General features: G+C 42.0%; 3 protein-coding genes across 6 annotated transcripts in view; 2 read left to right on the top strand and 1 right to left on the bottom strand.

The window, feature by feature from the left end:
* The first annotated feature begins 85 nt into the window (after positions 1-85).
* On the top strand, positions 86-10409 carry LOC308305203 (vitronectin-like). Of its 4 annotated transcripts, none has more exons than XM_080749936.1 (8): positions 86-304; positions 469-594; positions 884-1063; positions 3255-3394; positions 3697-3853; positions 4610-4777; positions 5231-5599; positions 9855-10409. In XM_080749936.1, the coding sequence occupies exons 1-8, from the start codon at positions 241-243 to the stop codon at positions 9989-9991; spliced, it is 1341 nt and encodes a 446-aa protein (XP_080606062.1). In that variant the 5' UTR covers positions 86-240; the 3' UTR covers positions 9992-10409. The 4 variants fall into 4 exon arrangements, with proteins under 4 accessions (XP_080606062.1, XP_080606061.1, XP_080606060.1 ...); XM_080749935.1 differs by having other exon boundaries at positions 87-304; positions 466-594; XM_080749934.1 differs by having other exon boundaries at positions 88-304; positions 815-1063.
* A 4506-nt stretch (positions 10410-14915) lies between these two features.
* On the top strand, positions 14916-20893 carry LOC308305205 (vitronectin-like). The gene is made up of 8 exons (XM_080749937.1): positions 14916-15134; positions 15333-15449; positions 15698-15940; positions 17092-17231; positions 17469-17628; positions 17924-18082; positions 18556-18927; positions 19745-20893. Exons 1-8 carry the CDS (start codon positions 15071-15073, stop codon positions 19879-19881), a joined length of 1392 nt encoding a protein of 463 aa, XP_080606063.1. The 5' UTR covers positions 14916-15070; the 3' UTR covers positions 19882-20893.
* A 213-nt stretch (positions 20894-21106) lies between these two features.
* Positions 21107-27758, bottom strand: part of fhl1b (four and a half LIM domains 1b) — a 19508-nt gene continuing 12856 nt past the window's right edge. Inside the window, exons 2-6 of the mRNA XM_080749938.1 lie at positions 27026-27210; positions 26095-26269; positions 24927-25096; positions 23416-23602; positions 21107-22289 (exon numbers count right to left, since the gene is read on the bottom strand). Coding sequence (XP_080606064.1) covers positions 22135-22289; positions 23416-23602; positions 24927-25096; positions 26095-26269; positions 27026-27181 — 843 coding nt within the window. The 5' untranslated portion in view covers positions 27182-27210 and the 3' untranslated portion in view covers positions 21107-22134. The remainder of the gene's footprint in view (positions 22290-23415; positions 23603-24926; positions 25097-26094; positions 26270-27025; positions 27211-27758) is intronic.

Raw genomic sequence — 27758 nt, 5'->3', positions numbered from 1 at the left:
TAAACATTGAATCATCAATCGATCAATCTGGGGTCAGGGTTCATTCACTTTTGGCTGAAATCAAATGATTGCTATAGTCCGTGTCCCAAAGTGTGCCTCTCAGTTCAAACACACTGAGTTCACGAAGACAGGCAGAGCTGTACGCATTTCCTTAGCAAATAGATCTGCTTCCATGAAGTGCATGCAGTTTTTCGTCTGAAAAGTGGAATATCAATTTCTAACTACATAAAGTGATCAGACATGAAACCAGCAGGGGTCCTGCTGGCACTTGTGACCTTGGTGGCTACTGCCTTTGCTGCAGAGGGTACGTTTATTCTATGTTTTATTTGCCATAATGTAATTACAGTAGCTACGGTTAGTGCTAACGTACGTTGAGCAGTTACAGTAGCTATAGTTAATCCATGAACAGCATCATTGCCATGTACTAGGAATAATACTTTACATAACCATGATATATTTGTTTAGTAGTATCTTCAGAGTCCTGTGTGGGCCGATGTAACACCTTCAACCCCCAGAAGAGATGTCAATGTGACTCCATGTGTGGTTATTATGACAGCTGCTGTGAGGACTTTGAGCATGCCTGCCCAAGGAAGGGTCAGTAAAACATAAAACTCAATTTAAGCTTGATTTATTCACCCATTTCTGAGAGAACGTGGTTGTTAAAGGCTCCATTAATGTAGGATTCTATTGGAACATCGGGAAAACTACTAGCGGATTCTTCCAGAAATGTCATAATCTAATGGAAGTCTCTCCACTGTAGCTTTAAATTGTATTTCCAGAATATTGTGACATTAACTACATCGTAATCATTCAGTTGCTCGTGGTGATGTGTTTGCTGCTGAGGTGGAGAACTTAACTTCAGTCACCACAATGTCCCCTGAAGAGGTGAATGTTACAACCATAGTACCGATGACCAGCACAACACCAGAACCCACCACTACTGCCCCTCCCTCCACTACGGATCGCCCCACCTTGCCCCCAGACCCCGACGCCATCCCATGCAGCGGACGACCATTTGATGCTTTCATGCAGATGAAGAATGGCTCCATGTATGCATTCAGAGGTGGGTCCAGATTCAACTAGAACATTTGTTCAGTAGAGCAGGGGTTTTCAAAGTGGGTGACGGGGCACCCTGGGGTGCCGCGATGGCAGTCCAGGGGTGCCGCTAGATAATTTGATAATATTTGGAATTTATTTGGACACTTGAAAAAATATCATTTAGTATAATTCTAAACTTGAAGTAAAGTTAGGGTTACAAAGTCAGTTCTAACCAAAATGGCTATTATCTCAACGTTTTCCTCTCAACATAATCACTAAAATATTGTCACTGTCGGGCAGAAACCTTGTATCTCCAAGTTTCAAATGTGTACGTCTTTCGCCCTGCTTCATCATACAAGACCGTCTCACAAAACTAGTTAAAACAGCCGATGAGAGGCGTTGTGTGCTTGTAGATCTGCTGTTTTCTCTAGTTTAGTACATGTTATAGATGATAAATACAAAACGAACGGGTTTGGAAATACAAGGTTTCCACCCGGCAACGACGATATGCTATAAATATAAGGTGCTGGGAGTGAAAATTATAATGTAGGGGTGCCACGGATTAAAAAAATATTTATGGGGTGCCCTGAGACAAAAAAGTTTGGGAACCCCTGCATTAGAGTACTAGTCTCGCGTGGCCAGACTATTGCCTCCACGATTTGAGCAAATGCTCCCGGCATACAGTCTGGCAAACCGGAATAGAAATGATGAGTGCGAGATAAAGCGGATGTGACGCAACCGCTCCCTTGGTGCAGTAGCAATAACATGTCCTACTGGAAGCGTTTTGTCTCCTTGACTCCTTTCAACATTTTTTGGGGCGTTATTTCGTCTTTCTCTGGTGTTATTGGTGTTACCTCCATGATATTTTCAAACGTTTTCTTAAACTATTACAAGAATATGTCGCTCGAATGACTTTGTCTGAGCTATTGTGTTTCTGTTATGTTTCCAGTGGGACTACAGTTCAGTGCAGCACTGGCTACTTCCGATACTCGCCGTTCGGGGGCTGCCGTTCCAGACTCCATATAGCATTCGGAGATTGTGGAATAGTTGTCTGGCTACGCGAGACTAGTAGAGTACAGACCTCGAGCCAAGGTGTCAGTTTCTTCACATTTGTCCAATAGAACTTCACAATGTACTGTATGTAACAAATCAGTTCTTCCTGGGCAAATGATACATGTTTTTCAAAGTATTGTGGTGTTTTGATAATTAGCACCCTCTTTTGACCAAGTTCTTTCAGCTCTTTCTTGGCCTAGCACTAACATTTTTGCTAACAAGTTTTGTGCAGAGCCACACATGGCTGCTTGAGATGTCCTGGTAACGGACAGACAGGCGGATGGACGGACAGATTGGGTTGAAAGGATCAGATGAGATCTTGTTTATCTGTTTCGTAGTGGCTGGCTCACCCCTCCTCCCTCCCTAATTTAGAGAGAAAAATTACTTTTGGAATATCACTAAACCTTCCTTCTGGTGCTTGAAGGAAGGATGTACCACTCACTGTTGTGTCCAGACTGGATATTTGTGTTTATACAGTACCGGACAGAAATACCATTTCTAATGGTCAGAATTTGGTCAGAATTTATTCACATAAGTGAACACATACATACAGTACAAAAACACAACAATAAGACATAACATACAATGCAGACACACGACACGTACAGTACAGTTAGCTTGCTCACCATCTCCCACCCATACCCCAACCCTCAACTCATTTGAACAAAAAAAAATAAAAAAAAAATAATGGAGAATACAGTACTCAACTTGAATAGAAAAAATAAAAATAAAATAAAGAATAGATTAGAAATACAGTAAATAGTAAATACAATCAGTATTAGAAGCATGAACAGGTTGTTTCAAGATGTGAGTACAAGGACGTCCTGAAGCGGCCAAAGGACGTAATCAATGAGTGAAAGAGGGAGATTGTTCCAGTCAGATGGAGCTTTGTATTGGAATGCTCTGCGTCCACATTCAGTAGTTATTTTTTGGGGGACAGTAAAAACACATTTGAAAAGGAATAGGTACCAGTGATGTTGCCTTCTTGCCTTAGGCTGCAGCCAATCAAGTGAATTATACAGAGAACAGTGGTGTGTTCTGTATGGACATCTCAGTATGAATCTACATAAGGAGTTATAGAGAACGTTAAGAGGCTTGAGATTGGTGTCAGTGGAGCTTTGATAAACAATGTCAGCATAATCTATTCTCTAATGTCTCCCCAGGTAATTATTTCTTTGAACTGGATGAGAAGTCAGTTCTGCCTGGTTACCCCAAACTCATCAAGGCCGTGTGGGGAATCGATGGCCCCATTGATGCTGCTTTCACGCGCATGAACTGCCAAGGAAAAACCTACATTTTCAAGGTACAGTATAGCTTCATATATCTCTCTACCATTTACATTGCTCTATAGGGCAGAACCTTGATGCTGATTTAGAAAAGAAACATCTGCTGCTGTGATAATGAAAGAAAAAGACCAGGAATGGTTTTCTGGGGGTGGTGGGAAAGCCCTTTTCATTGTCTGAATTTGCACTTTCCTGTTTTCTTTGTTGTTTGTTTATTATCAATCTGGGAACCCATCTGCAAAACAAGGAAAAAACTGTCAGCTGTCTTGAGAGATTAGGTTATTATAAAACGTGTCTCACTGGCCGGTGTTTTGGGTCTCAGGGGGATAGGTACTGGAGGTTTGAGGATGGTGTTTTGGATGAGGACTACCCTAGAGATGTTTCAGTGGGCTTCGACAAGATCCCAGATTACGTTGATGCAGCGTTCGCAATACCAGGACCAGGTCACCATGGCCAAGAGAAGGTTTACTTCTTCAAAGGTAACAGGCAACACCTTCTGTCTTATAATGTAAATGATGCATTTATATAAATGGTAAATGGTGCATTTATATAGCGCTTTTTATCCAAATCGCTTTAGATAGATTGTGCACTACGTTCACCCATTCACACACACGTCGGGAGCAATTAGGGGTTCAGAGTCTTGCTCAAGGACACTTCGACACTAACTCTGGGGGAGCCCGGGATCGAACAGGGAACCTTGCAGTCCCCATCCCATCGCTCTACCGGCCACTCTACCCCTGAGACGCTCAGGGGTTGATGAAATACATTTTCAGCTAAGTTGCCACTTCATCCAATCAGGAGAAAGACCCCATTTATCGGCTTAATTTTATGGTGGTTCCCCTTCTGTCTGCTCATTTCTTTTTTCATTACTTCCAATTTCATCTTCTGTGTATGAGTTCTCTCTCCTGATTGGACACATTGATATCCCAACCTGAAAATGTATTTCTAATTTCTAGGCGGAATTACTTTGAAGTAATCAAAGTCAGATAACACGATACTTGTCAGAACATCATGTCAGGTTGTGGTCTCTTTCATTCATTTCTGCGGGTGATTTGTTTTTGTTAAATTAGTTTTTATTTCAGTTAATTATGTTTTTGTGTAGATAGTGATTTCCACTACCTGGAACACTGGGTCGGAAATTTAAAGCAATATAATACATATTAATAATAGCTTAAAATGTATGACACTTAAAAACTGCAAATACTTTAAACCACAATTTGTGTTTGTCTATATAGGGGACCGGTATTACCCGTATGAGTTCAAGCACCAGCCGTCCCATGAGGAGTGTGTGCAGATGAGCAGGTCCTCTCCATCCGTGCTGTTCTCACGCTACACAGACCTGTACTGTCAGTCCTGTGACCAGACATGGGAGGACATCTTCATTGACCTGTTTGGTGACTCTTGTAAGAGATGGTTGGTGCGTGCGTGTGTGTGCCTGCATGCAAGTTGTCATAGTAACAAGTAGTTGATTTGTAGATGGAAACTATGCTATTTGGAACTTTCTGATCTTGTCATTAATTAAAGTAGGCCTATAAGTATGAGTTCCAATGTTTATTGGCAATGTAAACAAACCTATTATAGACCCAAAATACAGAAAATACACATTATCTTTGCAGTGTTAGTCCTTCCTTCAAGAGCTCAATCAATCAATCAATCAATCAATCAATCAATCTATCTATCTATCTATCTATCTATCTATCTATCTATCTATCTATCTATCTATCTATCTATCTATCTATCTATCTATCTATCTATCTATCTATCTATCTATCTATCTATCCATCCATCCATCCATCCATCCATCCATCCATCCATCCATCCATCCATCCATCCATCTATCTGTCTGTCTGTTACAGTCCAGAAGAAAAAGCACAAGGGCCCTCGTTTGATCAGTAAGGACTGGGTGGGCATCAAACCCCCTGTGAGCGCCACCATGTTGGGCCCTCTCTACCAGAGTCCGCCGCCCACACCTCCTCCAACCCAACGCCCCGCCCCACCGAGGAGGATGCGCCCCAATCGCAGGAGGCGTCCCGGGAGACGGCGTCCTGGGAGTAGGCGGGGCCAAAGGAGGAGCAGACAGACCCACTCCCTGGACATGTACAGCTACAACGACTACTATGACTACAGCGACTACGCCATGAACCCTGAGTATGACTATGACATCACAACCACCACACAGGACTACAGGGGCATCGCTGCACAGAATGTCTACTTCTTCAAGAGAGGTGTGTATGAATCTTATATTTGCACTCTCCCATGCAAAGCACACTCTGTTGCAGTGGTGGAAAGTTACTAATAGTCTGGAGGATAGTGACGAGAATCGTTCACTTTTTCATACAAGCGTCAAATTTGGTACACTTGTACAGTTTGGGGCCCTGAACATTTTCAGATATGGAGCCATCGCAAAAACGCCCCCTGGTGGCCATGGCAGCCATTTTACTTTCCACCATTACCAATTAATGTATTTAGCATCATAACTCCTGAACCAAACATGATAATACAGAATAGATGATGTCTACACCTATGTTTTGATGGTCAATGATTACAATAATACCATGTACAACATCATAAACCGTTCAGAAAAATAGTTAATGATTAATTTGGTGATGTTGTGAGGTAGTCCAATGGTTTTGTCCGAATGTTTGTCCAAACTGTTTTCACTTTATCATAAAAGTATCTAACCTGGTACACTTGTATAGTTTGGGACCCTGAACATTGTCAGATATGGAGCCATCGCAAAAAATCCCCCTGGTGGCCATGGTGGGCATTTTAATATCCGCCATTACCAGATAATGTATTTTGCGTCTTATCTCCAGAACCATACATAATAATACAGAATATGTGATTTCTACACCTATGTTTTGATGGTCAATGATTCCATTGATAATGTGTACAACATCATAAACTGTCCAGCTGAATATTTAATAGTCAATTCAGTGATGTGAGAAGGAAATCACAATATGTTGCGTCTGTTGCATACATTTGGTTTCATTGTCTTGTTCAAATTTATTTCTTAAGCACATATATTTCATGTTTTTTTGCTAGTATTGTTTTCAAGTTTCATGCATGATTTTGTTTGACTGACTGATTGATTGATTGATTGATTGATTGACTGACTGACTGATTGATTGATTGATTGTTGTCGTTGTTGATGATGATGATGATGATGAATCTATTCTTCAATCTTCACTGTCTCCTTCACAGCCTCCTCCACATTTACACTATGCTGTGCTATACTATTAGGATTTTTTTTTTTTTTTTTTTGCATTTGTAATGCCCCTGCCAGCCTTTCTTGCAGCCACAACTTAAGAGCTGAAGGAGAGATTGGCTTGCCTGTGGAAGAATTGACCACAATGGTCTCCAATCAAGTGGGTTTGTCCAACCCCAGTCTGTTGGAGATGGCATTTCTGGTGCCACCTCAAATGCTTGTCCCCACAGTGTACTCCTTGGTACACTGCTCTTTTGAGTTGTTGCACCAGTGCATCCTTAGTTGGGGGCTTAGTTGCTCTCCTCTTCCTTTTTTGTGAATAACTCAAGACCAAGCTTGCTGGGTGGCATTTGGGACTGTAAAAAAAGACACTTCAGACACTATACCTGCCCATGAGATTGCCAAAACTCTGGGTCCACTCCTGACAAATCCATGGCTCTTCCTGTGTTCCATGCCTTCGCTGGCTGTGACACAGTATCTGCATTTGCAACCAGGGGAAAGAAGAAAGCATGGGAAACCTGGAATGCCTTTGACATGGAAACAGAGGCCTTCATGGCTCTGTCAAAGGCTTTAAAACCAATTCCAGAGCAAGTCATTTCCGTTATGGAACGCTACACAATTCACCCTTTGTCAAGTCCCGCCCATTGTCCTGCCCCTCTCCACACCCATTGGTTGCTGTGTCTTGGTGGGACATTCAGTGGGACATTCCATCCACTGCCATGTTAATTCAGTTGCTTCATATTGTTATTCTGTGTGCTCAATTCTAATTTCAAACTTTGTTTCAGTCAATTGGAGCTGCTCAGTGGCAGCGGGTCAGTCTCTCCACTCCGACATGTCTCCTTTCCGACATGTCTCCATTCCGACACTAACCCTATATCTCTACCCCTAACCCTAAACCTTAGGCCCATGGGAGTGTCGCCACTCCGACAATAAGAAGTCCATTTCGGAGTGGCGACATGTCGGAATGGAGAGAGCCTCCCAGTGGCAGCATAGTGAATCAGCATGTTTTTAAATGTTTTTGTTTCTCCAAAAATTATGTTTTAGCTAATTCAACATAAAAAAGGCGGAACCAGGGCGGGACAAGGCAGTTAGAGCCTGCTGGTTGGTCAGTCAGGGACCAACCAGGAGGCTAACAAAGGCTGGATTCTCGCCTACGATCGCACCAGCAGCCAACTTGACATCAATCAAGCTCATCTTGAATTATTCACAAAAAAAGGAAGAGTGATGGGGCATATACCCCCAACTAAGGATGCACTGTTGCAGCACCTCAAAATAACAGTGTACCAAGGAGTACACTGTTGGGGACAAACATTTGAGGTGGCACCAGATATACCATCTCCAACAGACTAGGGTTGGACGTACCCACTTAATTGGAGACCATTGTGGTCAATTCTTCCACAGGCAAGCCAAGCTCTTGAGCTCTTGAGTTGTGGCTGCAAGAAAGGCTGCAAATAAATGCAAAAAAGCCTCCTTAGTGCACAGCATAGTGTCAATGTGGAGGAGGCTGTGAAGAAGACAGTGAAGATTGAAGAATATATTCATTGTCATCAACAACGACAACAATAAATCAGTCAAACAAAAAAACATGCATGAAACATGAAATCAATACTAGGAAAAATATGAAATGAAATATATGTGCTTAAGAAATCAATTAGAAAGACAAGGAAACCAAAATGTTCTAACAACAACAAAACCAACTATTTCTGAAATAAAATCTTTTAAATAAACCTTTAATAATAATAATAATAATACATTATTTAAAGCTAATTTGTTATTGTCATATTGAATATTGCTCTGCTCTCACTGTATTATCAGGGGCAAAGCTAAAACTCTAAAACAACATGTATGCAACAGACACGAAATATTGTGATTTCCATCTCACATAGAGTTTACAGTTTACAGTTTAGGCATTTAGCAGACGCTTTTAATCCAAAGCGACTTACAATAAGCAGATAACATCACAATAATAAACAAGATAATATGTCAGTACATCATCAACAATATAACAAATGCAAATGTATATATATCTAGAAAAAACACAATGTAATCAAAGTTCTTAAAAACCTCACATCACTGAATTGACTATTGACTATTCAGCTGGACAGTTTATGATGTTGTACACATTATCAATGGAATCATTGACCATCAAAACATAGGTGTAGACATCACATTTCTCCATTATCATGTATGGTTCAGGAGATAAGACGCAAAATATATTATCTGGTAATGGCGGATATTAAAATGTCCGCCATGGCCACCAGGGGGCGTTTTTGCGATGGCTCCATATCCGACAATGTTCAGGGTCCCAAACTGTACCAAATTTCATACTTTTATGAAAAAGTGAAAAATGTTCGAACAAAACCAGCAGACTACCTCAAAACATCACCGAAATGACCATTAACTATTCACCTGAACAGTTTATGATGTTGTACATGATATCAATGGAATCCTTGACCATCAAAACATAGGTCTAGACCTCATATATTCGGTATTATCATGTTTAGTTCAGGAGTTATGATGTAAAATACATTAATTGGTAATGGCGGAAAGTAAAATGGCCGCCATCGCCACCAGGGGGCGTTTTTGCGATGGCTCCATATCTGAAAATGTTCAGGGCCCCAAACTGTACAAGTGTACCAATTTTCACGCTTGTATGAGAAAGTGAACGATTCAACTAAAATCTGGTCATTATCCTACGGACTATAAGTACATTTACTTAAGTACTGTAATTAAGTAAAATTTTTTGGTATTTGAACTTTAATTGAGTATTTCCAATTTCCAATACTTTTACTTCTACTCCACTACATCTGGGATCCAAATAATGTAATAATGTTTTTACTCCACTACATTTATTTGAAAACTTTAGTTACTAGTTACTTTGCTGATATAAATTATTATAATATTATAAAACATACATAAACTTTAGCCCTATTTTATACCTAGGCTGTTTGAAAATAGCGATCTAGAATCTCACGACACGTTGTGAGCTTGTAGATCTGCTATTTTCAAACAGTTTGTACTTTTACTTTTAATACTTTAAGTACATTTTGATGCCAATACTTTTGTACATGTACTCAAGTAAATTTGGAATTATGGACTTCTACCTGTAACAGAGTATTTCTACAATGCAGTATTGATACTTTTACTTATGTAAGTAGAAAATGTGAGTACTTTTTTCCACCACTGCTCTTTTGTCATTGTTGTTTGGTTTAGTTGTGTTCATAACAGTTGATGTTATAAATGTATATTGTACAATATTCTTATTTCCCCAGATAAATACTACAGGGTGGACCTGCAGTCTAAGCATGTGGACTACGCCACCCCTCCCTACCCACGATCCATTGCAAAATACTGGCTGGGCTGCAGGCGTGAAGGGACCACCGACGACTCCCGTGCAGAGAAAAGATAGACCTCACAGTCAGCTGATGAGAGAAGATGCCCACCCTGGAGCCCCCCCTACCCTGCCTGGGTAAAAGGGACCACTGCCTCTAGACCAGTGATGCCTCCCTAACACTTTTTCAGATCTCTATATTCTGTCAAAATAAATAAAGATAAGTGAAATGAATTGCCTGCTGTACCAGGCTATAAGAAACTATTGAATATAATTTATTTGACTTCAGTTCATCTAAACAATAACTGGGTTGGAAATGTATTTTTGTTTGAGACGTTCCTCACTGCTGAACACTGAATACCAACGGCAACTACTGCATATTTACATTGACTGTGGAAAATTATATTGTGAATGATTAAATATAGGCTACTGGATTGATGCTGACTTGTAAGGACGTGCACAGCATAATGATAACTATAAAAATCATGTTGTCTCAGTTATTGTTCCATTATTGATATTTAGTTTATAATTGTATGGGGAGGATGTTGTGGGGATTCATGTCATTTTACGTTAAATTGTTTTATATTATTTTGATCCCCAGACCCTAGCCAACTCAAGTCGGGAACGATGATATTTGGGAATACACGCCCCGTCGCCCCACCCCTTGGCCTACTCCTGTTATCTGATGTATTCGTACCTGTTGTCTTGTGTATTTAATGCCCCCTCTTTCCTTAATTTCCTTCCTTCATCCCTGACAACTAAATAGAAGCCCTAAATTCTAAAATCATATGAAAACTGCGTCCAATGAAACAAAGTTATACAATTAAAATCATCTCCGGTCCAGAAACCATGTTGGAAGTAATCTCATACACGTGCTGTACAGGCCTACATTACTTTGGTCACAGTATTAGATCACAACACAAAACAAATGATTCTTAGGCTACTTACTTTAGGTCTAGGAATATTTTTATTTGAATTGCATAAGTTGTCCTGTGTATGGTGTACAGTAGACTCACATACCAGTAGGGCGTCGTACTAAACAACAACAGAGACAACAAAACAACAGAGACTGACACAATATGTCCATGTCTGGGCATTCCCAGATATGGGCTTAATATTGATGACATCATGGATCTCTATATATGGGCATAAAAGGGACATGGACAGAAGTGTGACTTGCGTCGCGACAACCACACTGCTTTACATGAGACTGACACAATATGTCCATATATGGGCATTCCCGGATATGGGCTTGATATTGATGATATCAGGGATCTTGGCCATATATGGAGCGTGACATGAGGCGTGACAGACGGACATGAACTGCGGTAGCAATAATCAAATTGAAGCAACAGAAACTGCGTACACTGTTCTTACCGCTCCCTTAAGGGACCCAACCTTTGGTGGTTCCCACCAAGTTTAGCTAGAAAAACAGAAATAGTTTTTTGAATATGAAAACTGCATTGATAGACACTTACCTGGTTTACCTCCATGACATGCGAGGCCTTTGACTGCGGACGAACAACATTTACAGTGGGAACAGCATCTTCTCTCAAACAAAGCCTTGTAGTTTCAACCAAACCATCCTTGAATTGTCTGTATGCTTTGTAATCAGTCTTCAGAAAGTGTGCCCCACATACAGTGGACAGGCCTGGGATCCCCTTGTTCCAATCAGCTCGTTTGATCCGTGCAAACTTGTCCCACTTTTCAGCAAGCTTGTCATTCTTCGGCCAAACATGCATCGGGATACCTTTAGCAACAATGTTGCCGCAGCCTCCAATAACACACCGCTTTGGCATTTTGGGAGTTAAAAAAAACAGTTGTGTACAATAACTCCAACTCTCCACAATATCCAAATCCAACTAATTTTGCACTCAACTTTGTCTGCATGGGAAATTATATTTATCCAACCGTGTTGGCCAATAGAATCAGAGCGGGCATATCGGCCAGTGAGCTATAGTGCCAAGATAAGTATTGATACATGTCACTCACGAAATGGGCGTGTCTATATGAGTTAGGATTGCTAACCAAGACAAAAGACTATTCTCTGCCCGCCTCTGGTTATGAATACGTCACCCACCCACGTCATCGTGGCATTCCGAAGATATTTCCCAAAATGGCCACAGTAGATGATTTGAGTTGATAAACCTCAAATGTAACTATGTCGTTTCAAAGAAATATTACAAAATTGAACTAGAAGCAGTGCTCTTCCGAGCACAGATCTCCGCCAGGTCAGGCGTCCTGGTGGCGCTATAACAGGCCAATGTGAAAAGGTTGGCAAGTCTTCTTCGCCAGTCTTAGGCCTTTAACAGCAATCAGACGCTGCATGCATGATTTGAGGCATTGTGTTCCAAAAATGTGTTTTGCAAAAGTCTACCTGCTGGTGGCACTATAACAGTCCAATGTGAAAAGGGTGGCATTTGTTCCTTGACGTAGTGGGAATATGTGTGGCAAATTTCCCTGAATTGGCATCCAGGGAGTGAGTGCGCACATCAGTTTGGCCATGACCGGGCCAACAGCGCCGGAGATTACCTGGTAACAAACTAAATGGGACACACAGACAGACACACAGGCGGAGACAATTACTTATGGGCTATTTGAGAAAGTGTCAACATTTTTGTATTTTTGTGTCCTGGTCATGTTAAATGTGCTTTATAAATTTGAGTTGTGTTGAGTTGAGATGCAGTATAGTGGTCTATATACTGTATGGAAACCAGTGGTTATACATTCAGTACAGTGGTCTATAGATGCAGTACAGTGGTCTAGATGCAGTATAGTGATCTCATGCAGCTATAGATGCAGTACAGTGGTCTAGATACAGTACGGGTTCTCCAGATGCATTATTGGCTCCAACGGCCTATGATTGGCCAATTAGGAAATAGGGATGCATTGGAAACCGTTGGTCTGACCGAATTGCCTCTCTCACTAGCCTGATTATCTGACTGAAGCTAGAGTGGGTGGCTAACTGGCCTACTACTCTGGAGCCAGGCTAACTTGGCACTGCACACACACGGGATATGGATGGAACACTCACAGCAAGTTTGAAGCCGTTTGATCGGACAGCTCCGAGTTATATCCAGGCAGACACACATGCAGGTTTTGTGAATGAACAGAAAACAATCATGTTAATTTAATTCTGAATACATCATTGCAGTTCTGCCCCCCCCCCCCCCCCCCCCCCCCTCCTGTTGCTGAATTATACACAGTTGGTGTAAGAGAGATTATAATGTGGAACATACAAGAACAATAAGCAGCAGATCGAATGATTGAGTGATGACTGATGAGATTATTGTTCATGTTCATGTTGTGCGATGTGCTGTAACTGTAACTGTCATTTACCTGAAAACCTGAACAGTGGGAGTTGTGGTGACTTGAAAATTGTGGGTGGCGAGTCCGGCCATGCGAGACTATGGTGGTGACTCAGACACCCCCCTAGTGGTTAAATACTGACACAGCTTTACTGTCCACAGCATTGAATCTGATAATGTTGGGGATGGATTTACACTAGTGCAGAGGACAAAGTACCCATGATGCAGTGAAACAGGCTTTACTTAACATACTGTACCTTAAAACAGGAACAAAGGATATCAGGGACAATATGGTACAACAAAACAAAAGTATTTCGGATTGAGTAAGCTCTCAACAGATAACGGTACGACAAATGAGCAAAGGGGACTTAAATATGGACTCAATGAACACAACACAGATGCCCATAGTGAAACTAACATGACACAGGTGAAAACAATCAGTCTCAATCCAAGTTAATTCTCTGTGCCTTCTGGGCAGGGACGTTGCATTAGATTAGAGGTCATCTCCTGTCAGCTACATTCCAAAATGAATGAGCCAGACGGGCAACAGATTGAAAATAATAAACAACATGCATGTGTAGCCCCCACAGTTAGTACCAGCCATGAACCAGCGACAACAGCCCTGCTAATCGGGCTCAGCCCTATTAGCACGACTGGTTGTGCGTTGGACTGGCGAGTGGGAGTCCCGGGTTCAATCCCCGCTTCCGCGTATCACTACAATCTGGCGTTGTCGGCAGGATGAGGGGCGTGGTATCCTCGCGTGAGGGACAGGTCCACGTCGCGTGCGGCGGTCCGCGGCGTGAAGTGTGAAGCGCGAGGGCGCTCCGAAGATCAGGGGGGTGATTGTAGCCCCCACAGTTAGTACCAGCCATGAACCAGCGACAACAGCCCTGCTAATCGGGCTCAGCCCTATTAGCACGACTGGTTGTGCGTTGGACTGGCGAGTGCGAGTCCCGGGTTCAATCCCCGCTTCCGCGTATCACTACACATGCACTCTCTTTGTCTCATCTTAATATCAGGACTAGAAGGGAGGCCTTATGTTTGCCTTTGGTTGTTTTTCTCTCTGGATCAATACAGACAAAAAATACTAGCCTGACCCAGTTACACATGCATTTCCTCACTCCCTAACTCTCTCAAATAAGACCTCAGTGGCTGTAAACAGGTTTCACTCTGCCACCGGAGTTTTTTATGTTGGCTATGACTTCTGTTAACTACCAATGCAGTGCTCTCGTAGGCACCGGCACCCAGAGTTGGCAGTGGCCTACTGGAATTTCTCAGAAACTGTTTTGTCCAACCAAATTGCCACCTGGCACTGCACATCCCCAGGTCATATGGGCCACACAGGCCAAGTTTGACACAGACAGAGTAAATAAATAAGACAGGAGCGAGTTACTCCTGGGCAACTTCTGTGAGGTAGATATTATATTCCTCTATTACAGTTATTCTTTGTGTGTATTCCTGTCAGAAAACCAAAGTAAAAATGTTCTGTGAAGCATGGCATAGGCCTATATTACCACATGCTTATTCTATAAGCATGTGGTAAGCCCATGACATGCTTTTAGAAGAATAAGTCTGGACAGAAATCTGCTGCGGGAGTTTAATGATTAAATCATCAATACATCTGGGCTCAGGGTTCAACTAATGGTTGGAATCGATTGATTTCTGCAAAGAGCAGTCCCTGGGTCCCAGAGTGTGCCTCTCAGTTCAAACACAGTTGAGTTCATGAAGACAGGCGGTCGAGGCAGACCTGTATATTTCTGTAGCAAATAGATCTGCTTTATAAAGTGTGTGTTCTGTTTTTCATCTGAAAAGTGGAATATCAATTTCTCACTACATAAAGTGAGCAGACATGAAACCGGCAGGGGTCCTGCTGGCACTTGTGGCCTTGATGGCTACTGCCTTTGCTGCAGAGGGTAAGTTTATTCTATGTTTTTGGGGTTGTTTTATAAGCTGGTTATTGTGAGATTAGCTAACCTATGAGTTCTAAATGTACGTTGATCAATTAACAATAACAAAGCCATAAACCGCATCGCTGTCATGTACTAGGTAGGATTCATACCACTACCACAGTATTTATTTAGTGCTGATGCATCAAACAATTTTTTCCACAGAGTCCTGTGAGGGCCGATGTGGCAAATTCAACCCCCAGACTAAATGCCAATGTGACTCCATGTGTGTCTATTATAGCAGCTGCTGTGGGGACTTTGATACTGCCTGCCCAAAGAAAGGTCTGTAAAATACGCTTCACTTGCATTTTTGAGAAGGCATGAGGACATTACAGTAATGGCCTCTCACATATGCTATATATAAAACAATATCAATCCATAATGGACAGTATCCTGGTGACTGGTTCAATAAGCATAGAGACAATATCGGCCTGATTCGTTCATATGTCACCCAATAGCTTTAAATCTTATATATCCATTTATGCAACATACCGTATGTGACACACTAACTTGATATACCATTCTTTCAGTTGCTCGTGGCGATGTGTTTGAAGAAGTAGAAGATTTGACCCCAGTTACCACACTGTCTCCTGAGACGGTTGTGACAACCATTCCACCGGTGACCAGCACCACACCCACACCCACCACCACTGCCCTTCCCTCCACTACGGATCACCCCACCTTGCCCCCAGACCCCGACGCCATCCCCTGCAGTGGACGACCATTTGATGCTTTCCTGCAGGTGAAGAATGGCTCCATCTATGCATTCAGAGGTGGGTCCAGATACAACTAGAAACCTCAGCCACAGTGCAGTTTGTCTATACAGTGTTTAGTCTATCCTTTAACCAATTAGACTTCATGATGCATGTGACCATGCAGTTGAACAGTTCTTCCTGGGCCAAAGATAAATATTCGTTTTCTATGTTTATCTGTTCAAAAGTCAGTTTTTCTCAATTGCTTCGATGCATTTCTTGAAACACTAACCTCATTCTCTTAGTGCCTCAAAACCCCCACACCATTAAAGCAATTGGCCAATACACTATTTCACTTCTTAATGTGTTTGTACAGAATGCAAAACACTAAATAATTAATTTCTTATTCCACATTCCAGTCAAAAACAGATTTGTTTGTTGCTATAGAGTACATTTCCCATTGACACTGTCACTGACACAGTTGTTCATTGGGTAAATCATTGCCTGCGAAATTGAAAATAAATGTACAATGTTCATTGTGTTTGTACAAAAGATAAGGTAATGAGATGAGATGACAGAGAATTCCACGTTGTTAATTTCCCTATGGAAGACATTATAGTTTTATCTATCTTTTACTCAGTGAATGTGTTTCCATTACTCAATGTTATTGGATAAAGGTTGTTGGACAAAGGTCCTGACATTGACTTTGATCCCTTATTTGTTTGATTTGTAGTGTTTTGTAGCTTGCTCACCCTCCTCTCCCCCACTAACAACCATACACTCTGTTTCACTGTACGTACATGTGGCTGGTCTGATGTTCTGTAGTATGACTCAAAACAAATACAATTTTCACAACATATTCTCAGCTCCATGTTTCGATCTAGTCCAAGTTATCTAGTTATTTTATGTCTTATTATAACTTAATAACTGAACTTACCTTAAATAGCGTGACATGTCCTATTCTGGCCATGTCATAATAGGGCCAGGCAATGATCAGGCAAAAGGTAGACAAAGTAGACAAACAAAGATAGGTGAACATTTGGTGAAACTTCCACATCTACAAGCTCATAATGCAGTTGTAGATTGGCTATTTGAGCTGTTTGATGTACAGCAAAGCAAATCGCGTTTAAGTGGTTAAAGAGAAAAATGTAACTTGCACATGGAATGTACAACTCACTGTTGCATCCATACGGGATACCTGACAGAAATGTTATTTTCCAATGTCTCCCCAGGTAATTATTTCTTTGAGCTGGACGAGAGTTCAGTTCTTCCTGGTTACCCCAAACTCATCAAAGACGTGTGGGGAATCGATGGCCCCATTGATGCTGCTTTCACACGCATCAACTGCCAGGGAAAAACGTACATATTCAAGGTAGCCACATATCATATCTCTCTGTGGTACCAGTGCAATGTGCTCTGACAGAGTAGAAACTTGATGCTGATTTTGAAATTCAGTAGGGAAAACTTGAAGATGAGTAGGAGTGGTTTTCTGAGGACTGTCTGTTTTCACACTCTTTTGTAAAAGTGGGCTGGGATTTATAATAATTGTATTGCAAAATACTTGTTTTCATTGCACCTTAACTAACTGGTGTTCTAATCTGGATCTCAGGGGAATAAGTACTGGAGGTTTGAGGATAATGTTTTGGATGACGACTACCCTAGAGATATTTCAGTGGGCTTCGAAAAGATCCCAGATGATGTTAATGCAGCATTCGCAATAGCAGCACCATCAGGTCACCATGGCAAAGAGAAGGTCTACTTCTTCAAAGGTAACACGCAACACCTTTGTTTGTTTTGTAGTGTGTGAACTATTTAGTTAAAACACATAAATAAATCAACATATCAACAATGGTACTACTACTAATATAATCTTCTATATCAAATATGTACTCTCAGCTAGAGCTCATGTTGATGTCATAATTTACAAACACACACAGCGATGCAAGATGTTGTAAGTTTGTTTGTTTTCGCTTTTTTTTAAAAATATGGGTATATAATGACACCAGGGTTAAAGCGATTAAAACCAGCCCAGCATTTTGTCTAGCTGTGTGTTTGTCTGTTCAGGGGACCAGTATTACCAGTATGAGTTCAAGCACCAGCCGTCCCACCAGGAGTGTGTGCAGATGAGTAGGTCCTCTCCATCCGTCCTGTTCACACGCTACACAGACGTGTACTGTGACCAGACATGGGAGAACCTCTTCACCGAGCTGTTTGGAGGCTCCGGTAAGACACACTCTTTAGAAACACTTTTCATTTGTTGTCATAGTAGTCCTTCTGTCAAGAACCTCCGAATCACAGAATCCTTGAGAATAAAAATGTCTCCACTGCTTAAAAAAAAAAGAAATTGTGAGTGGTGTGGCTACTCATTTATCTTTAATACACAATGTCAAATAATACATTTGTATTTGTATTTAAACTTCACAAGGAGACCACACAAGTCGGGAGCGATGTAAGTTGGGAATGCATGCCCCACCCTATATAATACCCATTGTCAGAATTGCAGTTGTACCTGTCTGTCTCTCTCTCTGTCTGTCTGTCTGTCTGTCTGTCTGTCTGTCTGTCTCTCTGTGTTTCTGTCTGTCCTATTATGTCCATATTTGGTGATCTATGTATCTATCTGTCCTTGTCCCTTTTATTCACGGAATAAACTAGATGAACACCTGACTCACCTCTGTCTGTCTATCTATCTATCAAAGTCCAGGGTCATCATCCCAAGGGCCCTCGTCTCATCAGTAGGGACTGGGTGGGCATCAGACCCCCCGTTGACGCTGCTATGGTGGGTCGTGTCTACGTCAGTCCCCAGCCTGACCCAAGTCCCCCTCCCTCCGAGCGCCCCGCCCCTGCGAGGAGGAGGAAGATGCGTCTCAGTCGCAGAAAGCGTCCAGGGAGTAAACGGGGCGGAAGGGGCCGACATAGCCGCTCCCTGTCCCTGTTTGAGGACCTGTTTGATTACTTCACCGACTACGAGTACAGTGACCCTGACATCCCTGATTATGACACCACCGCCATCACCAACATACAGGAACACAGGGGCAGGCCTGCACAGAATGTCTACTTCTTCAAGAGAGGTGTGTATCATCGCACTGTTTCTCAAAGTCTGGTTCGGGTCTGTAACTCTGAGAGTGTACAAACGGATCCGTATGGAACTATGGAGCGTTAGGGTCCATTTGGTCCCTTTGTACATTCTCAGAGTTAAGGCCGGGTTGCCTATCCAGGCAGTCATATCCAAGCAGCCACTTGGAATATGATCTGAAAAATCTAACTCGTACATCTTGATCATCTTGATTGAGTTTTTGACATGAGTAGTAGTAAAAAGTCACCTATATGGAAAGTGATAGTCCAAGGAATCCGGGGGCTTTTTTATTGTAAGAGCAAAAGCTCAAGAGTTATTGGTCAAAAGGTTAAGTGGGCTGTTGTAGCGCCACCATGAGGATGATGTTAAAAGGCTCTTCCTTGACCTACTGTGAGTGTGTGTGCAAAGTTTCACTGTAATCGGTAGCTGCGTTCCTGATTTGTGGCATTTGGTGCGATCATTATCCAATTTGAAAGGAAAATGAGATATCTCACAGATACATCTTATCACATGACAATAGAGATAATGTATAGTGATTTGCGTGACGTTTGGACAAAATCTGTAAAAAAAAATAGGGGCAAAGTTCTGCTCTGGTCTCCAGGGAGTATGCATGCACAGTTTCACGCCGATCAGTCCAATGGTGCCGGAGATTAGCTGTTCAAAGACAGACGGAAGGATGGAAGGACGGACCAACGGACGGACGGATGGACAGACTCTTTCGTTTGTGGTCATTGATGTTTGGTATAAATAATACTGGAAAAAAAAGTTTTGCCTTTATTAATATATATTGTACAATGTTCTTATTTCCCCAGATAAATACTACAGGGTGGACCTGCAGACTAAGCGTGTGGCCAATGTCTTCCCTCCCTACCCACGATCCATTGCAAAGTACTGGCTGGGCTGTAAGCGTGAAGGGACCACCGATGAGTCCCGGGCAGAGAAGAGATAGATGGGTAGACCTCCACAAGATTCAAAGATTTAAAGACTTTATTGGTCACACACTCTTGTATGAGCAGTGACTCTGCCAGTAATGTCCAGCATAGTACAAAATGTAACACAAGTAGGTCAAAAATAATAGAGTAAGGTACTACTAACTAGTAATAAGCAACAAAAGGAACACAGAAGTATTAAAGCATAAAAATCTAGTCAATGTGCAAAAACACATAAACCATTATTTTGTTGCTGAAGTTGGATATAGAAAATATACGTAATAGAATATAGCATTACAGAGAAAAATAGAGATTAGTAAACAAGGATATACAGGTACATACCGGTAGCCTAATATACAGTTTAGAATTACACCTAACCTGGTTTATTGAGGTAAACCAAGCAGCCAAAACATTTGCGAAGATACAATATACAGAATATACTGTACATGCAGCAGTAGAATCAATAAGTTAGCATTCAGGTACACACATAGCAGTTTCTATTATGTGGTGAACAATTCTGCCCTAGGTGCATTTGTGATCTAGAAATGTACAATTTACGCTAGGAGGTTGTGCAAATTGGTGTCCTAAAAATGTGCTCTGTTGGTGAGTGGGTGTTTTATAGGTTACAGTCAGTTGACCTGGCAATTGGGTCATTGTTGAGAGCTCTGATAGCCTGAGGGAAATGCTCTTTCTGTAGTGGCGTTGTGGCCCTGCGTGCATTTGCTTGACCACAGTAACCAGTCCATTACTGGGACTGGCTACTCGCGGACACGTTTTTATGGGTCTCTTCGTGTTTTGTTTCCTCCATTTTGTTCTAAATTATTTTCTTTCTATCGCCAAAATAAAATGTGTGGGTTTCCGAGGCTACTAAATTATTATCATTTCAAAACATTTTAAAAAACATTCCCTCAAAAGTTAAGAATTTCATGAATTTAAAAACAATTAATAACAGGGTTGAAACTGCTTTGTGTTCCTGAGGCCGTTCTTCAATGCTGAACATTGAATACTAATAGTAACTACTGCTTATTTACATTGATTGTTCAAAATTGTAATATGAATCATTAAATGTACTTTATTGCTTCAGAATCTTAATTGTTTCTCTGTGATTTCCTGTCATTTGCACATCCATGCATGCTTGCACGTATACGTACGCAGACATGCACAGGTGCATACACACGCACGCGCGCGCATACACACACACACACACACACTTTTTGCCTTCAGCCTGACACACTCTCACTAGCAAAGAGACATACACAATTTTGTAAAGTCTTATTTATTTCAGTTTAGCAGTGGAGCAGAAATACAATTAATCTAGGCATGCAGTAATTTATTCTTGTCCAAAGGTATTTATCTTGTTCATTTGTGCAGTTACAGTATGTAATTAAAACATCAGATATATAAAAAGTGCTTGGATTACAAGTTGTCCATACATAAGCATGGGATTCCCCATAGAACAGGCTTACAGGTTCTGTAAGACAACACAAAATAATACCCTCTATTAAAAATATAGTGTAGTAACACATTTCACAGACTGCGTCTAACATCAAATCCACCCATACAAGCAATTTCCTTTCTTCTATTATAAGTTGTGTTAGAAATTATTCGAACGAACAAAAAACCAAACATTCAATCAATCATAGATTTCCATACACAGTCAGTTCAGTCATGTATAAACTCTCACTTAAAAAATGAAATATTATAATTATATTACCTTGGGGATAACAACAGATACATAATACCGGTACATAAATGTTAAAATCTCACAGTGCGTTGCAATGTGAGTTTGCCTTTCTCCGTCCGGAGTGAAGTCAAGTTGTTAAGATGCAGAATTATTTGTGGGACAGTTAGAACAGCATAAAAGCTCACGTCGCGTCACCGATGCAACTGTTGTGAGCTTCCGGCGTCTCGGCTGCGATGCCGGAAACTGACGCACACCTTCTGCGCAATGCACGATGGGATGTTGGAAACTTGTGGATAAGAAACAACGTGAATGTATTGTTTTACCTTCTATTTATCAGAACAGTTGAATACTAATAGTTCTACTGCTTATTTACGTTGATTGTTCAAAATTGTAATATGAATCATTCAATGTACTTGATTGCTTTAGAATCATAATTGTTTCTCACAGTGCGTTGCAATGTGAGTTTGTAGATAAGTTATTTGGTACGTGACACCCGTGCACAACAACATATACATAAATCATGCTTAAGACATGGAATGATAACTGACAGAACACCCACGTAACTAACTCCCCTGTCGCTGTGTCTCCATCACTGCTTGTTGGCACAGTCAGGACACAGGATGTCTCGCCCCTGGCCTACGAAGCGCTTGTTGGAGAGACTGAGAGAGCAGCGCTTGCAGTTGAAACAGTATTCATGCCAAGAGCTTCCCTCGAAGCTCACCACGTTCACACCTTTTCCAAAACCTGCCAGGAGGAGAAAGGTGACAGAGGAAAAGAGGGATTTAAGACCATTGACCAAATTCACTGGGCAGCCATTTTGTTCTTAAAGGGGCCACATCATGCTTTTAAAAAATTATATTTTATATAAATATTGGTCCATAATACGGTTTTATACAGGTGTTAGCCCAAACTAATTTCGGATATTGAAATTTCATGTTCTGTCTGTCTCTAATTCCAAGCCGTTTCAGATGCAATACCCAAATGCCCTTTGTTGGCAATGGGGCGCTGTCTTTGGGCCAAAATTGGAACGATACAGAAATCTTCTCTGTATCGTTCCAATTTTAGCACCACATTACCCCGCCAATCTCAATAGAATCCACCCCAAAAGTACCGCCCCCTTCTCTTCAGTTGCCAGGAAACTGAAGTTGAGGGGCGGTACTATGAAAGTACTATGGCGGTACCACTCAGAAAATCACAGAAATGAAACCACGGCTATTATATTGTTTTGGGTGGAAAAATACACTGGGAATAATAAAATACATGAAAAAAACGTTTTTTTATTTAATTTTATGATGTGGCCCCTTTAAGACCGGGTTACTGTATACATTCTGAATGTCAGTTTTTCTGTTTGTACCTACCGTATGTGTCTATGTGTGATTGTCAACCTGTCTTTCTGTCTATTTCTGTTTCATATGTATGTCAAGTTGCCTGTCTGGTCAAATAATATTATTTTACAGCGTTTGTGCTTAAACCCAAAAGGTGTACCTGCGCCCTGCCGCCCTCGCATTGCCTCTACAAAGCCTTGTGAGTTTGTTTGACTGTCAGCTAGCTTTGACTAAAGTCCCTGAGATTCTTGGATAAGCAGAACTAGTTTCAGAAGAGGTCTGGTGGTGTTAAAGGATTTCCGTTTCCTCCTCACATTCCAGTGTTTATATTCCCCAGAAACACAAAGGAGCGAAAATATTAGGCAATATCTAATCAATCAACAGCCCAAACTTGTCAAGAATCGTCTTTGCATTTCCTTTTCACCTTTTCCGTTGACAATTCGATAGACCAATCAGAATAAGCCAAATGCTCCCTCACTTTTGGACACAGGAATCATGCACCTTGTTCCAAGGAGAAAGCCTGGGGACGGAGTTAGTCATCTAACCTGTGATGGGCTGCTGGCATCCACTGCACTTCTTGGCCACAACGGTCTTGTAACAGTCGACACAGAAGACCTGGTCTTGATGTTTAGTGAAGCTCGTCCCCGCCAGTGGCTTGGAACAAGAACCACACACGAAACAATGGCTGTGCCAAGGCTGCTCCTGGTAGTTTACTCCTCCTGTAGTTATAGGCTGAAGGAGCAAAGGAGGAGAAATAATACTTGAACCATGTCCCCTAAAATTATTATATTGCTAAATTACAGTACATTGGGACCAATTTATCCTTTCATAAAGTTAAACTGTAACTATTGAGTTAGTTTTGTCATAGCGGTGGCATGTCTGTAATGTTGACAATGCTTGCCAATGTTCTCTACTGCAGTGGTGCTCAACCTGTGGGTGGGGACCCCCATGGGGGTCCCCAAATTATTTAGGGGGGTCCCCAGATGATTAGCCTAATGTGACACTTTGTTTTCTCTCTCAACAGTAAACAAACCAACATACAGTAGAAATGTGCAGATACCCCCTATAGTATAGTCAAGTGTTAGAGTCTATACACTTGACACAGTGACAATTTAAGGACTTTTAAGACCCTTTTAATACCTCTAAAATAAAATAAAAATGTAACATTGGCCATACTGTCAAATATTAGAGGCGGAAATTGTGAAAATAGCAGATCTACATGCATGAGCATGGCAGAAATTATGAAAATAGCAGATCTACATGCATGAGCATGGCAGAAATTATGAAAATAGCCGATCTACAAGATCACAACGCGAGGCGTTGTGAGCATGAAGATCTGCTATTTTCACAATTGAACTGATATACAAAATGTAATGCCTCACCTCTTAGTGCTCATTAGGGTGGGGGGTCCCCAGTTAAAATATGATTATTTTGGGGGTCGCGGCCTGAAAAGGTTGAGAACCACTGCTCTACTGTATATAATGGATGAAGTGAGCTGTAGTTTACTACCAGTGATTCTTCTGACATCACTGAGTGGTGGAAGAATTACAGACAGAGTTTCAGTTGCATGTGGCAGCAGACTGCGAAGAAGTAACCAGACCAACTTACAAACCAACTTCCTTCCATATCCTTGACGTTCGCTCTGTGGTCTACAGCTATTTCATTATAAATAAACATCTCTCTGCCAATGAAAACCATAGGCCTTCATGCAATGCATACTTCTACAAGAACCTTTACAAGTACTCAGATTTCTCTGTCAATACAGAGAGTACGCATTGATGTTTTATTGCTTATTTATTGAAAACATCAACCATAAGTAAAGTTTGCACATCTACCAAAACAAGTTGCAAAGTTCTCCTTTAAGGTGCCCCTGGAATAAGACAGTTATTCATTTTGCTCAAGTTACTAACTAGACATTTCTACAGTAATCATTCGCTCTGAGACTGTGGTGACGCTGCAAGAATGTGAAGCAGGAAGTAGAGGAAGTCATAGGCTACACCCTAACCTTAACACAACATAGGATTATTATGGTTTAAAGTCAAGAATGTATAAAAACCTGCTTGCAGCCAGCACAGTGCTTGGCAAACTTCCTGTCATGGCAGGGACTGCAGTAGACATCAGTTCCTTTGGAGATGAAACTCAGAGATCCTATTGGCCGTTTACAGTGGCAGCAGGTGAAGCATTCGTCGTGCCAGGAGTTCCCTTTGTACTCCACACTCTCAGTGCCTGGATGGGAGACACAACAGTCTGTTCCAGCCTCTAATAGTGGGGAAAGGAGTGCAATGGAGCAGCTAAAAACTCAAAGAAATGCAGGTTGCTATAGGAAACTCAGTTCCCAGTGGATTCCTTGCGACTCGCATGCAACCATACTCTAAATTTCCCAGAATGTTCTAGTAAAGTAAATAATTGTCTTCATATCTGGCCACATAGGAGCCACAGCATTGTTATAACTTGTCCTGTTAGTGAGGTTTTACAGGAGGCAGAGTCTGTCTGTCTGTCTGTCTGTCTGTCAGCTAATCTCACAAAAGCTCTAAAATACATTTAACTTTAACTACGTTTTTAATGGAAGTCAAAAGGGGGACAACTCAGGCTGAGACCTTGCCCAAATGTAGAGTCATATGCTATAGATACGTAATAGCTGACTGAGGGGATTGACCACACCGTTATTAGACAATCTTTTTTTGGTCAGCCCAGAGCATTACCAGAGGAGAGTAGCGGCACGCTTTGATCTCGCCGCAAAGCGGAAGTGGCGTTGCTGGAGCCCGGTGACATTCCTATTAAATGTCTGCTGCTCTTCAGCCCAGTCCACCTCCATTGTAACCCAGGTATTTTCACTCGCTGGTAAGTAGACTAAATCACGTATTTTTAACGCATTCACAGGCCTCTCCAAGTTAGGCAACATTATTATTTCACGTAATCGGCTCTAGTTAATGTTTAAAGAAAATTGACTTTATTGACTTTAAATTTGGCTTAAATTAACTTGAAGAGGCCTGTGAATGCGTTAAAAAGGGGGAAAAGATGTGATTTAGTCTACTTACCAGCGAGTGAAAATGCCTCGGTTACAATGGAGGTGGACGGGGCTGAAGAGCAACATTTGTTAGGAATATCACCAGACTCCAGTCCAGTAGGCTAAATCGTGACGTCACGTCCGCTTTCCACGCTTACAATGGGAGTCGACGTAAGTGTCAGAACTCTCTCTTTCTAGGGGTCTGGTGCAGCCCTACCAGCCAGTATAGGTTTGTAGCAGCCGTGGCATCGCGGGGCGTCCTCGCGAGAGCAGCACTTCCCGCACATGATGCGGTCATCCTTGGTGCTGAAGGGCTCCTTGGCCAGGTTCTTGTAGCACTTGGTACAACGGAAGCAGTCCTCGTGCCAGTAGCGGCCTTTATGGCTCAGCTCCTATATGGAGAGATAGGTGAGGAGAGGGAACAAGATAACTGAGAGAGGGGCAGATACATTGAAAAAGTCAGGGAATCATAGAGCAGGGGTCTTCAACAAGGGGTCCCGGGAACCCTAGGGTGTCCCTGTAGTAACCCCTCAGAGTTACTACAGGGGGTCCTCCAAATTGTTGTGTGATAGAAACTTGTTTTTCTATGTTTTATATTAACCACTTGAACCCTAGCGTCCATATTCTGAGAACTTTAGCCAAAAATAGCAGATCTACAAGCTCACAATGCCTCGTTGTGAGCTTGTACGGTAGATCGTCAGGGGAAAAGAGCAGACTAAGTACAGTGAAAGGTCAAGTTTATTATACTATTGACTGTTCAAGTGGTTAAATATCTGAAAACCCACATTAACATGAATCCAAAATATACTGATGATCGTGCTGTCAAACAATGAAACTACCGGTATATGGAATCTATGATAAGGTTGTGGGGGGTCCCTGCTTCATCTCTCTCTCTCAACTAAGGGGTCCTTGGCCTGAAAACCCCTATCATAGAGAAAGAGAGGGAGAAAGAGAAAGAATGAGAGAGACAAAGAAAGAGATATAGAGAGAGAAGAGTGTGTGTGTGTGTGTGTGTGTGTGTGTGTGTGTGTGTGTGTGTGTGTGTGTGTGCGTGCGTGCGCGCGTGCGTGCGTGCGTGCGTGTGTGCGTGCGTGCGTGCGTGTGCACACGTGTGCATGCATGTGTAACAGGGTAAAGTGAACGCCAACCTTAGACTCCACACTGATGGGGCGTCGGCACTCTGTGCAGGTGTTGGCACAGAACTTGGCATGGCAGCGGACGCACACAGGTCTGCCTTGACTCCTGACGAACCTCTTCCCCCCGAGGTCGTCACGGCAATAGAAACACTGAGCGCTGTCCGTCATGACCGCACTGGAGATGGCTCACACCTAGGCTACAACACACACACAAACACACGCACACGCACACGCACACGCACACACACACACACACACACACACACACACACACACACACACACAGAGAGAGAGAGAGAGAGTAAAGGACAGCAGAAAAGTGAATTCCTGATCTGAACTGATCTAAAAGCAAATATATATCCGTGCAAAATTACAAATTGGAAATGATCCAGCATCAGAAATTATATTTCATTCATATCAGTATATTTCATATGGCAGTCCAAGATGGCAAACCCTCAGTGCTCAGAAACAGTTGGGAAACACTGTTCTAAACCATCAGGCAAAAACGCTACCTAGAGCTACCACAAAGGGGCAGTGCAGGTATATTTTGTAAATGAAAGAAACACATGCACAAATGGACACACAGGCACGCACGCACGCGCACACACACACACACACACACACAACACATATACATGCATGCACGTGCACGCACACACACACACACACACACACACACACACACACACACACACACACACACACACACACACACACACACACACACCAGTGCTGAAAACAAAGA

The sequence above is a fragment of the Nannobrachium achirus genome (genome assembly GCF_963921795.1).
Source record: "Nannobrachium achirus genome assembly, chromosome: 19".
NCBI lineage: Eukaryota > Metazoa > Chordata > Actinopteri > Myctophiformes > Myctophidae > Nannobrachium > Nannobrachium achirus.
Note: the sequence above shows the minus strand (reverse complement) of the source record. Positions and strands in the feature narration are given on the sequence as shown.

Bases quoted from the DNA above. Each gene is read 5' to 3' on its own strand.
- LOC308305203 (XM_080749933.1), top strand. From the start codon at position 241: ATGAAACCAGCAGGGGTCCTGCTGGCACTTGTGACCTTGGTGGCTACT. The intron at 305-465 runs GTACGTTTATTC...ATATTTGTTTAG, and splicing joins TACTGCCTTTGCTGCAGAGG to TAGTATCTTCAGAGTCCTGT. The intron at 4,778-5,230 runs GTAAGAGATGGT...TGTCTGTTACAG, and splicing joins TGACCTGTTTGGTGACTCTT to TCCAGAAGAAAAAGCACAAG.
- LOC308305205 (XM_080749937.1), top strand. From the start codon at position 15,071: ATGAAACCGGCAGGGGTCCTGCTGGCACTTGTGGCCTTGATGGCTACT. The intron at 15,450-15,697 runs GTCTGTAAAATA...CCATTCTTTCAG, and splicing joins TACTGCCTGCCCAAAGAAAG to TTGCTCGTGGCGATGTGTTT. The intron at 15,941-17,091 runs GTGGGTCCAGAT...ATGTCTCCCCAG, and splicing joins CTCCATCTATGCATTCAGAG to GTAATTATTTCTTTGAGCTG.